Source organism: Watersipora subatra, chromosome 2 (genome assembly GCF_963576615.1).
Source record: "Watersipora subatra chromosome 2, tzWatSuba1.1, whole genome shotgun sequence".
Classification (NCBI taxonomy): Eukaryota; Metazoa; Bryozoa; class Gymnolaemata; order Cheilostomatida; family Watersiporidae; genus Watersipora; species Watersipora subatra.
In genome coordinates, this window is record NC_088709.1 from 9,588,896 (window position 1) to 9,609,604 (window position 20,709).

At 38.3% G+C, this 20,709-nt stretch overlaps 2 protein-coding genes across 5 annotated transcripts in view; one reads left to right on the forward strand and one right to left on the reverse strand.

Moving 5' to 3' along the window:
- LOC137388897 (zinc finger CCCH domain-containing protein 13-like) overlaps window positions 1–13,320 on the forward strand; it is a 34,347-nt gene extending 21,027 nt beyond the window's left edge. For 2 of the 4 annotated variants that reach the window (XM_068075380.1, XM_068075382.1), the window contains exons 16-27: window positions 95–871; window positions 2,520–2,630; window positions 3,045–3,114; window positions 5,155–5,354; window positions 5,488–5,627; window positions 7,268–7,465; window positions 8,000–8,166; window positions 8,285–8,339; window positions 10,186–10,323; window positions 11,341–11,517; window positions 12,372–12,529; window positions 13,180–13,320. In XM_068075380.1, coding sequence (XP_067931481.1) covers window positions 95–871; window positions 2,520–2,630; window positions 3,045–3,114; window positions 5,155–5,354; window positions 5,488–5,627; window positions 7,268–7,465; window positions 8,000–8,166; window positions 8,285–8,339; window positions 10,186–10,323; window positions 11,341–11,517; window positions 12,372–12,529; window positions 13,180–13,293 — 2,305 coding nt within the window. In that variant the 3' untranslated portion in view covers window positions 13,294–13,320. The remainder of the gene's footprint in view (window positions 1–94; window positions 872–2,519; window positions 2,631–3,044; window positions 3,115–5,154; window positions 5,355–5,487; window positions 5,628–7,267; window positions 7,466–7,999; window positions 8,167–8,284; window positions 8,340–10,185; window positions 10,324–11,340; window positions 11,518–12,371; window positions 12,530–13,179) is intronic. The other 2 variants (XM_068075381.1, XM_068075383.1) reach the window with 2 other exon arrangements.
- Window positions 13,321–13,437: 117 nt separating this feature from the next.
- LOC137388898 (coiled-coil domain-containing protein 12-like) lies at window positions 13,438–15,492 on the reverse strand. Its single transcript, XM_068075384.1, has 4 exons — window positions 15,313–15,492; window positions 15,088–15,164; window positions 14,525–14,698; window positions 13,438–13,575 (listed from the first exon to the last, which is right to left on the reverse strand). Exons 1-4 carry the CDS (start codon window positions 15,444–15,446, stop codon window positions 13,484–13,486), a joined length of 477 nt encoding a protein of 158 aa, XP_067931485.1. The 5' UTR covers window positions 15,447–15,492; the 3' UTR covers window positions 13,438–13,483.
- Between the last annotated feature and the right edge of the window lie 5,217 nt (window positions 15,493–20,709).

Here is a 20,709-nt window from a genome sequence, read left to right on the forward strand (position 1 = left end):
ACGACTCCTGCTATTATTTACTATGCTTATTCTATGAATAGCGATTCCTTTCATGCTTTGTATTGCACTGTGTTTACTCATTGTCATTTTACAGCTACAGGGAGCCAAATACGGAGCCATCTAAGTACAGAAGTGAGAGCGATGACAATATTCCAAAAAGAGACTCAAGGTATCGGCATAGCAGCAATGACGACTCAAAGTATGCGTCCGATGAAAAGTTAGAATCAAAATACGCTGAAAAAAAACGCGATGAACACAGATATAAGTCTGACGGTGCTGATGATGCCAAGTATCGGGAAGATTCGAAACACAGGGATGATGGGAAATATGAAAAGTATAAAGAGGACAACAAATATAGAGATGATGCAAAATACCGAGAAGACACCAAGTATAGAGATGAATCAAGATACAGGGACGATCCCAAATACAGAGATGATTCCAAATACAGAGACGATTCCAAATACAGAGACGATCCCAAATACAGAGACGATCCCAAGTACAGAAACGATCCCAAATATAGAGATGATCCCAAATACAAAGACGATCCCAAGTACAGAGACGATCCTAAATACAGAGACGATCCCAAATACAGAGACGATCCCAAGTACAGAGACGATTCCAAATACAGAGACGATCCCAAATACAGAGACGATCCCAAATACAGAGACGATCCCAAGTACAGAGACGATCCCAAGTACAGAGACGATCTCAAGTACAGAGACGATCCCAAGTACAGAGACGATCCCAAATATCGAGACGACTCCAAATATCGAGATGATTCCAAATATCGAGAAGAAGCAAGATATCGAGACGATGTTAAGTATCGGGATGATGGAAGAGATGATAGAACAAAAGAGTATAAAGATGCCAGGTATGGACAGGTTTTTTTTTTTAAATGGCTAAGCATAATAGTTCAGGAGAGTCTCTCCATAACACAACATTTAACAGCGTGATTTGAACTACTACCGAAGCCACGCCAACCTTTTTCAGTCTACAGTTCTCACTAATAAGATAAATATATATTTATTCGATGATTGGTTGATTTAATCACTAAAGTGAATGGTGTTTAATCATTCTTATTTATCAGTTTCCTGAATTACCACTCCTTCTTAGTTTTTTACCACTCCTTAGTTTATTGATAATTAAATTTTAAATGTAAACAGAAATGTTTGTCATTAATTTATTATATGTTTCTTTTGAGAGTTTCGCAAAGCAGCTCAAAAAACACATTGAAATAAATTGCATGTCGACTTCTATTGCAGTTTTTTCAGTAGATTTTGTTATAAGCATCACATCTTCAAGTTTTTCAATGTAAACGCCATGCCTACGTATGATCGTAACCGTATTGACATAATTGTTAATAATGGTTTATAGTATTGCCCAATTGCCTACCATAAACACGTTTAATGTTAATTTTATTCTGTAAGCGTTGGAGGAAAACTAAGATAGATTTTGCTTATGAGAGAAAGGTTTCACCATTTTTGTAGCTGTTTGCTGTGGTATTATTATTTTCATGAACTCGGTTGCTGATCATTAGATTCAAATCTTGACTATTTCACCGAGCCTGTCGCACTTTATGGTATGTGATGAAATGAGGATACTCAGGGTATTTTATGTGTAATTAAGTGAATATGGTGTAATCGCGTGCCCTGCCTTGAGCACCTTTTTGTCTTTTTATGTTCACTCTGTAAGCTTCGTTATAACCTGTAATTTGTTACACACATTTTATTTTACATAAGCTGAGATTGGCAAAAGCTAGCAAAATATGTGTCAGATTTTTCTTCCGACCATTCAACTTGTTAATAGAATGTTCATATTTGTTAGCAGCAGTTTTTCATAGTGACGCTGAGAACAGCAGCGTATTATTTGTTGCGTATTATCCGCTGCGTATTATCCGCTGCGTATTATCCGCTGCGTATTATTCGCTGCGTATTATCCGCTGCGTATTATCCGCTGCGTATTATCCGCTGCGTATTATTCGCTGCGTATTATCCGCTGCGTATTATCCGCTGCGTATTATCCGCTGCGTATTATCCGCTGCGTGTTATCCGCTGCGTTTTATCCGCTGCGTGTTATCCGCGGCGTGTTATCCGCGGCGTATTATCCGCGGCGTGTTATTCGCGGCGTGTTATCCGCGGCGTGTTATTCGCGGCGTATTATTCGCGGCGTATTATCCGCTGCGTATTATCCGCTGCGTATTATCCGCTGCGTATTATCCGCTGCGTATTATCCGCTGCGTATTATCCGCTGCGTATCATCCGCTGCGTATTATCCGCGGCGTATTATCCGCGGCGTATTATCCGCGGCGTGTTATTCGCGGCGTGTTATTCGCGGCGTATTATTCGCTGCGTATTATCCGCTGCGTATTATCCGCTGCGTATTATCCGCTGCGTATTATCCGCTGCGTATTATCCGCTGCGTATTATCCGTTGCGGATTATCCGCTGCGTATTATCCGCTGCGTATTGTCCGCTGCGTATTATTCGCTGCGTATTATTCGCTGCGTATTATGTCTTATAGGAAGGATGATTACAGGCTAGAGTATGATGATAGGAAGGGCAGCAAAAGAGACTACAAAGACGAGAAGAGGGAATACTCAAGGAGAGACAATGACAGAACAGACAACTCCAGGTGTGTGGTTGCATGCCCGGTTCGTTTGTTTGTTATTCTTTAGGCTCAAACATATTAACAACAGTTTGAGTATATCTCACAGTGTATAAGCGTAGGCTGATATTAGAAATGAGTGGTGATTATGTTTTCTTCAAGCATGCTAGATGCTTACAACCCGTTTCAGACTGTCATGTGAATAATCGACAGTCGCTTTAAAACCAGGAAGGCCGATGACTTTTGTACTTTTGTAAAAACAACGATAAGCAGTAAGAACAGTGATTGACAGTAGCTGACTTTGCTAGTTTTATGGAACAGCTTTTAGCATGCCCATCATTTTTTATTGAACTGTTCTTTGTTGCTCAAGTACCATTGTAAGACAGCGCAATGACAGCTGTCAGCTGCTAAAAACGTTATAATAGTCCTTTCGCTGGTCAGTAGGAGCCGGAGAGATGATGAAAGGTATGACAGGAGAGATGACAGGTACAAGTATGAAGACAAAGATAAGGTGAGTTTACTCCTCTCTACCCAATATGCCTATCAACCTTTTTGTTATATAGATAAGCTGTCAGTGATGCTTAGTCAGGGGAGACTTCTTATATATTACACTGTAAGTAAAGCAATACTGGTACAGATGTTGTAGTTGTTTGCTGAGAAAGCAAGGTTACAATTGATTTCTCGCCTGTTTAGTGTTTATATATGTCATAGCTAAATAACCAATCAGCAATGTCCTAGCCATTCAGGATATAATTGTTCCGTTATGTTGCTATTGTAAGTATTTATTGCAAAAACGCTCAGATCACAACACGCACTACTTTCTTTCACCGATCTTCTCACACAGAGCTTTACAGAGCTTGGCTACACATAGCATCAATTTAAGTGCTGACACCAGTATTAGATTAGCATTTATGTACACGGTTCGTCTTCACATGGTTTATTGTTTTAATAATATTAAAGCACATAAATTACATAATTTTTTTATTGTATATTTCAATACACCAGAGTCTTGGCTTTCGAATGAGCTATTGTTTGTCATGGTGAGACAGACATTGGTTGGTGTTTATAGGATTTCCCCAGAGCTCTACCGCGAAAAAGTTTACTGGCATAGTCTCGAAAATTGTGACGTCACAATTCTCATATTCGTTGTTGTGTGCTCTTACCGCTTATTTATCAACTACGAAAGTGACGATAATGACGCTAATGGCAGGCGAAGGTAGGACAACTCCAGAGAACGAATGAAGATGACAAAGGAATCAGTGTCATTAGTTCTCCATGTACATATTATTTCTATGATAAGTACCTCAGACTCCAAGAACCATACTATATTTTCCCGATGATATTATGCACTAGCTGTTTATTTTTAATGCGATGTTAAGGGTGACGACTGAGACTAATTAATTTCAAGCATTGCGTGATCTCGCGAAAGTGCGATTGACATTTAGTCCTAGGGCCACGCAACCCGCAGGTCATAATTTAATCGATGTGATTTGATTACCTTTATCAACGACAGTCCATTTATTGAAGCATAATTAATTAACTCAGAACATGTGTTTGTATTGGTCGGGCGTTAGCACGATCCCGGGCATTGTTGATTATCTAGAATATTAGTTTATTATTAGCGCTCTCCGGGTTTAACAGCACCGAATGTCACAGAAAAACGCAGCCTCAATGGCAGCGAAAGGGATCGACGACCTAAGGCTAAATGAGAATTATGACGCCACATTTTGAGTACCTGAGTGTTTTCTCTTTGCAGGACGTACTTTTGACACCCCGTTTTTCATAGTTCTATTATTCTTTGTGTATTGAATATAGGCTCATCCGAAAGCCAAGACTCTGATGTATTGAAATATATAATAAATAAATTATGTAATTCATGTGCTTTAAACACATTTGTCAAACTCACGGCCCACGGGCCACATCCGGCCCACGGGCCACATCCGGCCCACGGGCCACATCCGGCCCACGGGCCACATCCGGCCCACTTTGTAATCATATCTGGCCGCAAGATCATTTTACATTATTGTTATTCGTGGCCCATCAATGTGGAGCGCTGACGACATAATACTGCACAAAACTACAGATCCCATAATGCAATGCTTCAGCTTATTCATATTTATGTTTCAAAAACATTTAGTTTTAGTGCATTCAATAAATTTTTATCCTGTTCAGCCTGCGACCTAGATTGCGTTTGGAAATTTGGCCTCTTGTACAATTGAGTTTGACATCTCTGATATTAAACATCATTAAATTAAATATTAATATTAGTTATTTAAAATCAAATGTGTAGTTTGTTTAGTAATTCCTCATTTTCTATTTTCTATCATTTTATAAAATTATATTATATAGGACTTAATAATGAACATCGCTAATGCTGCCAACGGCTAAGGTGTCTCCCGCATCACTTTATCCAGTGCACAGGATTAATGTTTCACAAGCAGTGAGGCTGTGTGGCAGTTTTTCCAGCTCTGCTCAATTCACTGTAGGGTTGCTGACTTTGTGGTAACTTCAATTTCAATTGTGTTTACAATCAGCTCTCTAATTATTTTAGGTCCAGAGAGACCGGCTGTCAGGTAAAGATAGAGAAGACAAGTATGGACCTCCAGGAGGCCGACGGAGCCCAGAGAGGTATGAAAAGGGTGAGAGGAGTAGGAGAACCAGCCCTCACACTATGAGACGATCTCCTCTATCTTTACCTACAAGCTCAAGGTCGCCAGGGGACAGACGCATGCCTAGTCCTAACTTTCACAGGTAGGTAATATATTTGTACTTTAATTTGGCTATAGCCGCTATTCATTTACTCGAACCTTTACGAAGAATGGAAAATAATTTGTGCACAATCACGGATAATGTAAGGTTTTATTCGTATGCTGTTGTATTTCAGTCGAGGGCCAGGCTATCCTGGACCAGAGTTTGGAGACCAACGAGACCACCCGCCTTCAATGTCTGGTCCTAATGAGTACTATGACAGGAATCGACCAGCTCCACCTTACTATGATGGTCCTGACCAGGTATACAACAGAGGTAAGGAGACTTAGAGTCATTAAACAAGATTTTTAGGCTCTGTAGCTCCTGTGAGTAGATGAACTACCAACACATTAGGACAGTATCAAAATATGCTGCTACATCTGAAGTTAAAATTTGTTCCAAAATTTTCTACTTTGGTCAAAACTGTCATTCGTCAGAGCAAATATTCTTTTTATACAAATATACTGTATTTTATTTCATTTATTTGAAAGCTCTAAAACAGGGGTTCTTAACCAGTGGGAAATTTCCCACCAGTGGGAAATTTCCCACTGGTGGGAAATTTGAGGATTTGAGGTGGGAAATTCTTAAGCTTCAGATTGAGAATATTGACTACAAGCGTTTCAAGGATATAGCTGTTGTACTGTATTTTCACCAGATGCATGGTGCAGGTACATGCTTTTATTGTGGGTACAACTGTATTAATACAGAAACCAAGCCTCGTGATGTATCAAGCAGCTTTTTGGATAATTAAATTATTCTATTGTTGTGTTTACCTTGAACTTTATTTCTCCATAAATAACAAGTATATCATGACAAACTATCCATAAAATATGATTTCTATCACAGTTCAATTAATAATTGATTCATTTTGACTGTATGGCAAAATGCTATCTGAAAAGCCTCCTCCTGCAATTTGAGAGTGGCAAAAATACCACAATTTTTGGCTGTTAGAGAGGGGGAAATCTTGAAGTGTGGTTTTTCAAAGTGGGAAATACACTGAAAAAGGTTAAGAATCACTGCTCTAAAACATAAAAATTATTTCTTCAGTTAGTTACATGTATATTACATCATGTTACGGATTGTTAGCACTATACTATATAAAAACCAATACAATATACGAAGCTCGACTAATATATATATTAATTTTTTAAAGGGGAATGTTATTGTCACTTAACCTTTATTCCAAATACAAACAAGCGGTGACATAGCCTTAGCGATATAGGAGGCAGACGGGCCATAGGTAGAGGTGAGGATAGATATGTGGAGTTAGTCAATCTTAGACTTTTTTTTAAAAATTTACATAACCCAATTTTATATTTGATGCTTTTCCATTTTGTCTTTGATGATAACATTTTAGGTTTTTCTTTGGTGCATCACTTTTTGTTCCCCCTTGTGATCATTACTAAATAGCTTTGTAGATGTTTAAAGGGTTCATCTCATCATTTCTAGGATTTTTTGCATTGTTTATAAGGAAATCATTACATGTTTCTTTTTTTTACTGGTAGTACCACTTGAACTAGTTGTCTTGGAATAGTCTTGGATTTTAAACATATAAAAGGAAGGTATCAAGCTCTGTTTAATATTATTTAGACACCAAGGAACTGAACTATTTCAAGGAGGGCTGCATACATATGTACCGGTTTACAAACTGCAGTGTTTCAAGAAACCTCAGAAATCATATTATTTTAACTACTTCAGATGTTGGGTTAAATGTTTTAACATTTGTTTTAGACATAAACAAATGTTTATGTGTTATCGGCGAATCCATGTTTAGGTTCTTGTAAGTCAAGTTTCACTGTAGTTTTCTCATGAGACTCTATCTCTGGCTTGTAGGAGTTCTCCTGCTTCTATTTTTTGTAATCTGGTTATCGGAGCATCTTGTGTAATTACTAATGCTTGGTGCCATGATTCACCAGGGCGTGGCAGAGGTGCCTACCATGAGAGAAGACCTGAAGGAATACCGTATGATAGGTACAGCGGGCCTCCCCCTGCACTCGTTGATCATTATGGTGGTCCTCCCCCACACATGGAAGACATGTACAGCAGTCCCGATGGCTTCAGAGGGAGTTATAGGGGGCGTGGACGAGGTAGAGGTCGGGGACGAGGAAGAGGAGGTTAGACGTTATCATCCTTACTTGTTGTCAGAGTGCATTAACACATAATATGTATTAGCTGAGTAATCCACAATTTGATGTACAGTATGTGGTTTGTGTATAGGTTGTTTGTCCTAGATATTGATCACAACGTTATGCCATTCCTCGCGCCAAAGTGAAACCTGATTGGTTTGTTTTACCAGTCGCTCTTGCGTCATGGTTTTAGTTCATACTTTGTGACTGTCTGTAGCTTCAGTTCAGTGTATTAAGTTGGTTTTCGTTGGGGTCAGAAATATAAGCACAGAACTATAGTGACTGCTAGCAATATGCTGCTTTTTTAATTATGGAAGATACCTGATAGCATAATACTTTTTACACTTATTAGATGTGGCATGGATAGCAACATTTCATCGCGCAAGATGCAAAATTACTTTGCTTTGATTAATAATTTTGTGTATTTTTTACTTCTGTATATCTCTTTGTTCATTTCTCCTCAATGTTTTTTATATGTATTCCATCATTACATTAACAATCAACTAACAGGTGAAATTGCAGGTTATGGGTACGAGGGCAGTCACCATGATGCTCCATATGATGAGAGAGGGTACGCAGACTACGAAAGTGATCGACGGTACAAACGTGATCGGAGTGTCGAAAGTCCCAGACATTTGTCCCCTGACAGAAAAAGGAGGCGGGATGAGTCTGACAGACGCTCCAGAGAGGTTGGTGGCTTAGTTGATGTTTTACTGTTTCTTCAGTCATATTCATCTGAATTTTTATCAAGGATTTGTTGTATTTTGTGGTTTTGTTTCAGCAGTTATGTTTATCTGTGTATTGTAGAGAAGAGACGGGAATGAGAGGTCGCCACGTCCTCACAAAGATACTGACGGCTCTGGTAACTACTCTCTTCAACATTTTATTAAGCCCAGTTTGTAGTATATAAATACTATTACCCTGTGTTTTATGTATGTCAAACTTTGACTAAAATGGATGATGACCGCTGATCGACTAGTAGTGGATGGCAGCTGCTCAACTGTCAGTGGTGTCTGTGAAAGTTTTGTAAATGATGACAGGCTGTCAGTGTCTGTGAAAGTTTTGTGAAGGGTGACAGACAAGTGCTAATTGGCAAGTGACACATGGCACCTGGCCCACAAGTGTGCAGTGACAAGTGACACATGGTACCTGGCCCACAAGTGTGCAGTGACAAGTGACACATGACACCTGGCCCACAAGTGTCACATGACACCTGGCCACCAATTGTACAGTGGCAAGTGACACTAAAACTAGACTGATCCATCAAGCCTAATTGTTTCTTTCATACAGTTCACTATGTTTGCTTATTATTGCTTGCTATTACCTAAAAGCATATTAGCAATCCGTAATTTCTGTAAACACCTGACATTCCGTGTAGCTTTTCTATTTAAAAACATCTAAAATACCACTAATTTAACAACTGTATACCCAGCGACTGTATCTCAGCCCACTCCGTTCACATGAATAGACCAGATTACAAGTCATACTTAATTAGACCACTCAATCTCCTGTCTGCACTTAGTCAGAGGCTTTTTGCATACCGGCTGTTTGATGCGGGTACTCTCTTCCTGTTTACCCTAGAGATGTAAGCGATGCAAATAAGTGAAGAGTGTCTCTAAAAATTTACCTGCTGGACTCACAGACAGTGTCCATGCTACGTTGAGTTACCAGGCTACCAACTCGATTAGCTATGCTACTGCGCAATGAGCCTTCATCATTTCTGTACATTTGGTTCAGTAGATAATATTGGATGTAAATAAGACAAACATACAGACTATCATTGAGTGACATGCAGTATTTTTGACAAAGTGACACGTTATAGCTGGTCTACCGGTGACAGCAGATTGACAAGTGACAGATGACAGCTGATTGACAAGTGACAGATGACAGCTGGTGCATATGTGACAAGTAACTGTTTTACAAGTGACTCTATAATGACAAGCAGTAAAAGCTGGTTGGTCGAATGATTCTGATGGCTGAGGAAGTCTGATACTACAATTTTTAAGGGTCAAAAAGTAGGGGTAACCATTAATGGTTTGCAAACCCCCAGGTCATTGGGAGTGCTTGAAGAACTGATATTCATCTCGACATTTAGTCAAAAGTACTCAAGCCATCACACTAGATCAATTGATTATTAAACATTGAGTTCAGTGGTATATTGAAGTTGTCTTTGCCTGACAAAGTGTAATAATTACATGCTACATATATGTTATACGTTAGTCAAAGACGCCTCCTTTATCAAAGCAGTCTTAACATTAGATTTTTCCATATCTTCTGCTATGAAATGTAGAATTAGTTTGGTTTTTTGGAGGTTTGTACCTCGATATAGTATGCATTAGGTATATGCAATTTATACATAAGCTGATTACAGCGATAATCTCCTATACCTGTCATGATCAAATTTCATTTACGAGTGCTGAGTAATTTTAGAATTATTTGGCAAGAAAATAGTCAATGTTTGGTGTTGTGTGGGCAATGTACATGTTCTTAGAAAAAATCTTTGAGCCAAAAGATGGTTGATACAAAGTTCCCCTGCATCCAATTTGAACTCAAACATCTACATGTGCAACTGTGTTTGTTATGACCTATAATTAAATGTCTGTCTCTGAGGTACTGGGCCAAAAAGCTACTCTAGGCAAGTAACTTCCAACTATAAGACATCTACATGTAGATACATATATATTTGAGTTATGAATCACTGAAAATAGATTCGGTAAGGAGCCAGCAAGACAAGGAGAATAAGGAATCATCTGTACCCAAAGAGACAATAGTTGACAACTCTGAACCTCCGGAAAACGTTGCTGATGAGCCCGAAATCCCTGAAGAGGAAGCAACTCCAGTAACTGGTACATTTCTGGTTATTTTATTCATTTCCATTGATATTCATACTGACTCTGTTAATGGTGACTATACTATCTCTAATGGAAAAAAATAATATGGAAATTTAAAACTTCATCAACGATCAAGTAGCACTTAAGACATATTGTGTATGTTGGTGCTGACATCATTAGTTCGGTTGATAGAACTACCTTTCATAACATATCAACTGAACCCCTGGTATGTTTTCATAACATATCAACTGAACTACCCCTGGTATGTTTTCATAACATATCAACTGAACTACCCCTGGTATGTTATCATAACATATCAACTGAACTACCCCTGGTATGTTATCATAACATATCAACTGAACTACCCCTGGTATGTTATCATAACATATCAACTGAACTACCCCTGGTATGTTTTCATAACATATCAACTGAACCCCTGGTATGTTTTCATTCTATTCTTTCTATTCGCAATAAAATCATGGTTTTAGTTCTGTTATGCGTTTGTGACAAAAAATAAATTTTCTATTGTTTAATCCAAATTAAAATACAAAGTCTGAAAGATTATGGTTTTACTATAATAATTTGAAGATATGATTTTTTCTTGACATTAGTAAATATTTTTTATTATAATTTTTAAATTTGATTTTTAGCAGAGTAATATATAGTTATCGAGGTACTACTTGCCCTAAGTGACTGCTTGTGTAGTTGATGAAATGATGAACAATAGCCCACCATGTATGGCATCAAATCTCTGTCTGATTTGATAGTTCATACTCTGTCTGATAGTTCAGTTTCGTTGAACTAAACGATTAATTATTAAACTAATGATATAAAAATTGGAAATAAAATGTGCTTCCCTGAGTACATTATGTCATTTTCGAGTATAAATGAAAATATCTCCACAACGAAAAAATGAAGTACAACAAAAGCTACAACTTCATTATACCATGTTAGACTTGACAGATCACACTCCACCAACCTGTAGTTCGTAGCCTTTGCTCTGTAAAATAACAATTATTATGAACATTTCAGATGTCGTAGGAATACTCGACATTGATTGGAAGTCTTTAATGTCTACAAGCAAACCAGAAACAACTGTGACAACTGATGCACTGGACAGGTTCTCCGCCGCCAACCTCTTCAGAGTTACCGGTCTCTCCAAAAGGTTTGCAGGAAGTGACTACGTTGCCAAAGTTGAGCAAGTCGTGGGTGAGTTTACATACCTGGTTACCGAGTCTTAACTTTAACACTCCACCTAAATCTCTCAAGAAGATGTCTGTATGTATCCAAGTTATGGTGAATTATTAAAACTAGCTGCGATGAAACCAGCTGATTAAATTTTAACACTTTGCCTGTTCAAGCTCTTTGTCTGTATGAATTGTTTACCATGATGAGAAGATTTTAAATGTCTTGTTGATGGGTCAATGTGCTAACTTATCAAACAATCATTTGTTCATACAATCAGCGTTTAGTTGGTGTTATATTTTACATCCCCTGCAGCGGGACTTATGAGCCAGTTTGACACACAATCTGAGCTTGGCCAATTCTACTGTAACGTAACTGCTTAAATACAGTATTCTTAATTTATTTTCTTATTAATTCCACCAACTAAAAATTTGTAACTTTTCTTGACAGCTGACATTTGAAACACTAATAGTAAATATTTTATAGAATATGAACAATAAATATTTACTAGTAGCAGTTGTATGATGCCAAACCAGGCTGAACTGAATAGTAATTTAGCTATGCTAGGACACACAGGCGGGAAGCAGATGCAAAGTGGTAATATTTGTAAATTTCGTTTCCGCCTGTTGTGACGTTTTACACTTTACATTGAAAGTTGAGATACGCGTACTTCTTATGAATGATACATGAATCTTGAACACGACTCTGCTGTACTATTATGCTTATTCAGCTTTATGTAGCTTTATATATTGCTTTGACCTTATATGTTGAATGCTTAATTGATGAGGAATCAGTCTATTTCCTGTAAATATGTAGTGAAGACACTCATTAAACTGTCTATTCATTAGAACTTTATCTTATCAATCAACATGTTGTAGGAGAGAAGTTGAAGGATGATCTAGCACAGCTGCACTTGAGGAAAAACGCCAAGGAACAGGCAAGGAAAGGAATATTTAAAAATGTTGGACCTTCTAGAAAAGCTCTGTGCGCGAGATATGATCTGGCAATGAGAAGGCAGTTCAACTACATGGGCTCAGTATGTCTCAATCTTTCATCATATGTGGTAGTTCATTGAGATGGGATTAATTATTTTTTGCCATTCGCGACAAAGAAGATCATAAAGAAAGAACATACAACATTGGCCCCAGGCATGATGGAAATAGTCTGCAATTAGCCCTTAGGGGCAGCGCTCCAAATATATCATCCGATGTATGAGATCATGGCTGTTCTTTGACCAATAGTGCTAGCTTTAACTAACTTTTAAATATTCTATCAATTCGCTATAAATCATTGAGCAGACACAAAGCTTGGCAGTGCTCAGTCACTTATCTACATTTGACCTCTTGTTAAATTTATTTCCAGGAATTAATGTAGTCACATAGTGGGTCCCCAGCGATTTTAATTCTCAAAGTTATGTCGAATTTTCATCCTAAAATGATCAACAAAAAATTGACTTACGATTCATCACATATCAAAAGAAAGAATTTTCAAGTCTTTGGTTCATGTGTTGAATGCACATATCTACATGTATGTTATAGTGCCATGATAACTTAGTAAAAATGAAGCCAGGCATTAAATAAATAATCCATCTTTAGTTGTATTTGTGTGGAAGCAGCCACAATTCTCAAGTTATTCTGAAACTGTTTAAAAAATAGAACGATTATTAGCCTTGTCATTTTGTTGCAGGAGGAAGGAACAGTAGTGCTGGAACAAGGTACGAGTCTAGACAAAGACTTGATCAAGCAAAGCATGGGACTGTTAACTGACAGACCAGTTGAACTAGTCACGGCACCATCATAAAAATATGTACAAAATTTTATGTTAAGTTGTGTCTATATACAATGTAAATGTAAAAGTAAACATGTTATTTACATTTCTGTACAACACTAGATGCCATCCCTGTTTATGATCCCCTGAAGGGTTGGCAACATCTGTACATAAACACTTGCATAGAGTAACACTCGCATAGAGTAGCACTGTCTCCATTTCATCAGTCTTCATCAGATTTCTGTTTACCAGCAGCATTGACCGCTCGAGCTAGCAGGTCTCCATCTTTACTCTCATCTCCCTGCAGCCTTTCTCCTACGACACGCACTGAGGTGTTTTACACCGTACATCGCAAGCTAGAATAAGCATTTTAATAGCACTTTACATAGAATGCCATGACAGTCAAACTTAATTTAGACTCAGGTTGATGGAAGTGAAACTACCAGTTACTGGGACACCTATAACATATGCTGTATATGGTAAGTTTGAACACTGATGACAGAGAATAAGGCTATTATAACATATCTAGTACACTATGTTTATGTGCAGACTAACTCCTACTTATAATCAGCTCAACATGCGATGTATAAACTATGAAAATATTTGACTGTACACCTAAAATAATTTTCAACTTTCAAAGCTTCTTGAAATATTTTTAAAGGAAAAATAAAGAGGAAAGTAGAAGTTAAAAGTACAACATAGAAAATCAACAATTTAATATGTTGCAACTAGTTTTAGGTTAGAACATGAGGCCATGCCTCTCTATCGTTGCCTCTCTATCGTTGCCTCTTCTCTCAGAACCTAGGCACTACTGAGCCAACACATGTTTTCGTGTCCAAGGTAAAATAAAAATACGGAAAACATTTTTTATAGCTTATTACTGTTTAGTTTTTTAAATTTAGTTTTTCGCATTATTTTATATCGTGAATTTGTTTTATGTAAAGTTAGATATATTAACTGAAAATACTTATCAATGAGCTTTTTTGGACTGCGAAATGAATGCAGTGAAATACAGCATAGTCTCATGTGGTGATATTTGTTCCAACATAAGACAGCTTTGACACAAATCTCTAGATGAATTACCTTCATATATAGAGGCTTGACTGTAATCAACATTGCATGTCTTATGATAAATATTCTATCTTTTTATGCAGCATGGTTGTAAAATAACGAATTGAAATAGGATTACACCTAATTGATCTTCATATTGTGTTAGAAGAAAATCAGTAAAACAAAAAACATAGAACAAGGTTAAGCGACTTACGGATCAACTCAGCGATGGCCCGCTGAGTTCGCCTCTCCAGTTTCTCCAATTTCTTTGACACGTCTCGTCGCAGGTCCCAGTCTGGTTTCCGTGGCGCAAGGGAGGCTAGGTCAACTTCATCCAGTATTGGCTCAGGCTTTCCTGAGGCCAGTTGGTCCTTGACCTTTTCACTCACTGACACATAAAAAAACTGGACTTTTTAATAGTCGACTGAATAAAAACATAATCTACCTCTTATTCACAGACACAGATTCACACTGAATTCATAGGTAATGGACACATTTGCGAAAGCATCAAAAATTAAATACGCATAAGTGTGCCATTTACAACGTCAGTTAATCTCTATATAGGGTTTCAAGTCTACCAGTTCATTCACTCAGTAAAACTAACAATCAAAACCACACATAACTGAAATTGGGTTGGTTTAAACAAATTACTGATGCAATGCAATCATCACTTATTTTCTACAACTATCTTCTAGCCAACATAAATAATTTCCACAGGCAACTATGAATGAAATTTATAAACATTACCTTCAATTGGTTGTGGATTAAAAACATTACCTTCAATTGGTTGTGGATTTTCAATTGCGTTTTCTTTTAAATTTTCATCAGTTGGTTTGTAGCTTCTAAATATTGGCCTAAAATGGTTAAAAAAAACTAATGATGTAACCAGCCTAGCTGGACAGACAACATACAGGTACGTGTAACTATTTCAAAAGCAGTTGATGATGCAGGAGATTAAGAAAGTGTTCATATAATTTGTGACCTGATCTGTTGATGACTTACTTTGGTAGTGAAGGGTCATTCTTTTCATTTTCTGTGAGCTCTTCTACTGTTTTTCCTTCTTTTTTGGCACGGAGAGCGAGTAACCGCTGTTTTCGTTTTTTAGCTTCGATTTCTAGTGAACCCACCGTTGACATTGCGTTCCACCCCTTAGTTTTTCACCAAGTGACTAACGATCTGAAACTTTAAACACAAACAAGAAAAATTAGCTGTCAAAGTAATATCCATTTTTAATGCTGTCAACAAAAGATTTCAGCAAACTTGATACTGTTATGTTATATTCACATCTGTTACAAACTGCAAAAATACATAATTTGATGAATTTATAATTTAAGTGGTAAACTATTGCGAAAATGAAATTCAAATATACATTAATAAAAACAGTCTTCTATACCCTTGCAATTGTGCATGCTGCAACTTTCATATATCTCAACAAATCGGACGACTGAACTCGTAAAAGCAGTGCTGAAAATGAAAAAGTTTAGACACCTGGAATTTTTTATAAGTAGAAATGTGTTATCTAATGCCTAGTAGATTGAATACTTAGTGTTCCGTATTATCATATGTGGTATCAAATGAAATCAAACGTTCTATAGGTGTGAGGAAATATCAGATTAACACAATGAGCTTAATGATATTTATAGTTTGATCAATTATTTAGTTATTTAATTGTGTATATATTGTTAAATAGTGTGATAGTACTGACATTAGGGTAATATTTTAGTTGCTCCAAAGCTAAATCAAGGAATGATAGAGCAATGCTTTAATATGTTAAACTCAGTCATGTCAACAATCACTGACCAAATTTAATAATGTTACCTTGCGCTATAAAATTGTGATTAAAGCTGAGCATATATCATCAGCTTCAGTAATGCAAATGTAGCCAACATGTGCGAGTCCGCCTAATTGATACCTGAGTATAAGCAATACTGATTATTCACTTGCACCGGAAGGACAAATCTGTGAGTAAGAGAACAAAGGAAATGGGCCATAGGAGAATAGACATCTTAATAGGGATGAAACAACACCAGGAGACGAGTGGGTTTTAAGGTTTGACCAAGCAGTAGGACTACAGAAAATAATTATGAGAGTCAATAAAAATCTGTTAAGGACATACTCAAGAACCACTATCAGACAAGTTTTGACCAAACCATGACAAGAGATAACCATGAAGACCATACAGCCCTGGACCACCAGAGAGCAATTGATAAAGAACGAAATACAAAGCTGCAAAGCACACAAAACTACTAGATGAGATGCTAAAGAATAATACTCTAAAAAACCCCAAAAATAGTTGTCATCATAGCTTTGGACGTTGCGAGTTAGTCTCTGTTACACAAATTCTCTGCATGATAGTTTATCTTGCAACATTAGCCGGTACATCGACAATGCACTTTTCTATCAAACTGTTGACAACCAGTCAGACGCCAAAAGATTCTTGAGTAACCAAATGCTGTGTATAACTGTTCAGAGACGAGAAAAATGCCATTCAATAAACAAAAATGTGTTATGTTTCTGCACAGAAGCAATTAAATAGAGTATTAAATTAGAGGAATGGTTTATTGCACACTCCAGAGACAACTGATTTGATAACAGAAAACCCAAGTATTTATATGTTTGGTCATAGAAAAGCTTTGTAAAAAGCTACAAGCATTATTAATAGCTATAATGAGACAGTACTATATAATATTAGCTTGTATAAAGCTTTAGCTAAAAAGCATAATGTTTGTTGGCAAAGTACCAGTAATACTTGGCACTTGCATGACACCTCCTCACTAAGCTAAAGGTTCTTTCTGGTTCTTTTAGACCTTCGGGGTTTGTCTCTGCTATACTCATCTCCATCAGGTAGACGAGGGTTGCGTGGTCTTCTTCTAGACGGAGGTTGCTCTGTTACAGTTGTAGGGGCTGGTAGTTGCAGTTTTGTCTCCTCTGTTATATCAGGTTTATCTCCAGGGTCTTGATCTTCTTCTGTTGAGTATCTTGGTCTGAGTTGTTCAACATGTCTTCTCCAAGTAGGTCCCTTTGGTACCACTTTGACATTGAGACTACGAGTTCCATATATCTTAGTAACAATGGCTGGAACCCATCTAGGTTGTCTGTTGCGTCTAGGTCCATGATACAAGGCATAGCATGGTGCTCCAAGATTGTAGCTGTGTATCTTGCTAACTGTCTTTTCTGCCGATCGGTTGACTTCCCTGGATTGATGAAACTGTGCTATGTGTGCGGGTGATGGCAATAGGGTGTCAATCTTGCATCTCATCTGTCTTCCATTCAGCAGCTGACTGGGAGAGTATCCTGTAGGAAGTGGTGTCCTTCTATAGTGCATCAGGAACTGTTGTAGTGCAGATTTAGGTGAGAGTGACGATTTCTTCATGGCTTGTTTGAAGGATTGTACTAGTCTTTCAGCTGCGCCATTTGTAGCTGGATGGTAGGGTGCTCCAGTGAGGTGAACAATGCTTCTCTCTTGACACCACTGCTGAAACTCTCCTGAGGTGAAGCTGGTAGCATTGTCAGTGACTATGGTGTGAGGGTATCCAAAGTGTGCGAATATCTCCTCTAAGATGTCTGTGGTAGCTCTGGTAGAAGTAGATGACGTCCTGTGTATGCATGGATACTTTGAGTAGGCATCTATCATCACTAGCCATTGGCTGCCCATGAAGTTCACTGCATGATCTAGGTGAAGACGACTCCATGGCTTCTCAGGTAGCATCCAGGGATGTATAGGATACTTCTGTGGAAGCTTCTGGTGTTCAGCACAGGCAGTGCACTGTCGGCTTGTCTCCTCTATATCAGAGTCAATGCGAGGCCAATAGACAACAGTTCGAGCTAGCTTCTTCATTCTTTCCATTCCAAAGTGTCCAAGGTGAAGGATCTTTAATACTTCCTGTTTCAACTTGACAGGAATGACTACTCTGTTGCCATATAGAAGACAACCTTCAGTGATAGAAAGTGAATCTGAGATCTTGTGGAAGAGTGACAGCTGAGTCTCCTTCATCTCTTTGTTACCAGGCCATCCTTCTGCTGTGTAGCGCATTACTGTGGCTAGTGTTGGGTCTTTCTTTGTCTCTTTTGCTAGAACATTGTAGTCTGTAGAGTTGAGCTGTTGTCCAATAGTGTGAATAGTGCATACTGTATCAACATCATCCTCATCTTCTCTTGCATCAAACTCTTTATCATGTCCAACTGGCAGTCTTGAGAGGACATCTGCATTTTGATGATGCTGGGTAGATCTGTATTCTATGGTGTAGTCATACTGATTTAGTACCAGTGCCCATCTTGCTAGTCTGTTGGCTGCTAGAGCTGGAACTCCTTTGGTAGGTCCTAGAAGTGTGAGAAGAGGTCTGTGGTCAGTTACCAAGATAAACCGTCGACCATACAGGTACTGGTGATACTTCTTTAGAGCAAATATGATTGAGAGAGCTTCTTTTTGTATTTGTCCATATTTCCTCTGTGTGCTGGTCAGTGTTTTTGAAACATTGGCTATTGGTCTCTCACTTCCATCAGGATAACGATGAAATAGTACAGCTCCCAGTCCAGTTTCTGAAGCATCACATGAGATTCCAATGTCAAGATCTGGGTTGAAGTGTGCTAAGACACTATCAGTTGATAGCATATCTTTCAGTTTGTTGAAGCTCTTTTCTTGTTCAGTGCCCCACTTCCAGGTCTCTCCTTTGCGTGTCAGTTTGTGCAATGGTCCTGTGAGTTGTGACAGATTGGGTATGAACTTGCTGTAGAATTGTGTAGCTCCTAAGAAAGATCTTAGCTGAGTTAAGTCTGTTGGGACTGGCATCTGTTGTACTGCATCTGCCTTCTTTCCTTTAGTGATTCCCTTTGAAGTGAGTTTGTGTCCCAGATACTCCACTGTAGGTTGAGCAAAACAGCACTTGTCTTTTCTACATCTGAGCCCTCTTTCTTCTAATCTTTGAAGAAGTCGACGTAAGTTTTGTAGATGGCTCTCTGCATTGGCTCCACTCACTAGTATATCATCTAGGTATACTGCTACTCCTGGGAGGTCTTGTGTCAGTTGCTCCATGATTTCTTGAAAATACCCTGGTGCTGAGCTTATGCCAAAGAGCAACCTCTTCTGTAGTAGTACTCCTCGGTGTGTTGATAGTGCTAGTCGTCGTTGACTTTCTGGTGCCAACAATATTTGATTGTAGGCATCTGCTAAATCAATCTTTGTGTAGCAATAGCCTCCACCTAGTTTTCTGATTAGATCTTCTGGTAGTGGGATAGGTTTCCTATGTGTTTCTAGCTGATTATTGATAGTCTTGGAGTAGTCTCCACATACTCTGATCTTCCCTGCAGCTTGACCTGTTGTAGATTTGCGTACAGGTACAACTGGTGTTCCATACTGGTTGAATTGAGTTGGTTCCCATATGCCTTTAGCTACCCCTGCTTCGTATGCTTGGTTGAGCTCTTCTGTCAAGGCAATAGGAACTGGTCTGGGTCGGCAGAAGACTGGCTTTGTTGAAGGTTTGAAGTTTATCTCTAGTTCAAAGTTCTTGAGACATCCTAGCTCGTCTTTGAATATTTCTGGAAATTCTTTGCACATCTCCTTACACTTGATTTGTAACCTCCCATCTGGCTGGTTCTCTGTGATTGTTGATACAAGGTTCTGTTGTAGCTTGTCATCAATAGAGATGCCTAGTTGCTGTATAGCAGTTCTTCCTAGTAGGTTGAGATCTTGTACAGCACTAATCACAAATGGTAGTCTGACTTCTTTCTGTGCATCCAATTGGGCAGTTAGCTCACATCTGCCAAGCGTCTCTATGAGATGTCCTGAGGCTGATTTGTAGTTAACTGTAGTAGGTTTTAGGTTTGGCTTTCCTAGCTTCTCCCATATTGATTTACAGATAAAGTTGTCACATGCTCCAGTGTCCAGTTCAAGTGTGAAGTTGTCTCCCTCCAGTTTGATGTTTTCAGCAAGTTTCACCATCTTGGTTGATGTGCATTCTATCATCTTTACTGGTTTTTCTGCTGCAGATGATTTCTTTTTCTTGCATGCTCTTTCTATGTGACCTTGTTTAGAACAAAAGTTGCAGGTGGCTGCTTTGAATCTGCAGTCATCCGCTGTATGGTTAGTTCGGTCACATCTGTAGCATAGCTTTCTTTCCTTCTGCTTGTCAGGTGTAGAGTTGTTTTTCCGGATTGGTTTGTATCTTGATTTCTGTTGAGCAACCTTGTTGACTTTAGACGAGTTTCCATAAACTGTCTCTTTGGCAACTTTAGCTGCTTCTTCTGTTTCCTGTGCTACCTGTATAGCTTTGTTGAAGTTGAGTTCATTGTCCTTGACCTTGAAGAGAGATTTGAGAACTGCTTCATTGTTTACAGAGCAGATAAATCTTGTTCTGAGAGCCTCATCTAATGGATCTGTAATGTCTATGAAGGCACATGTAG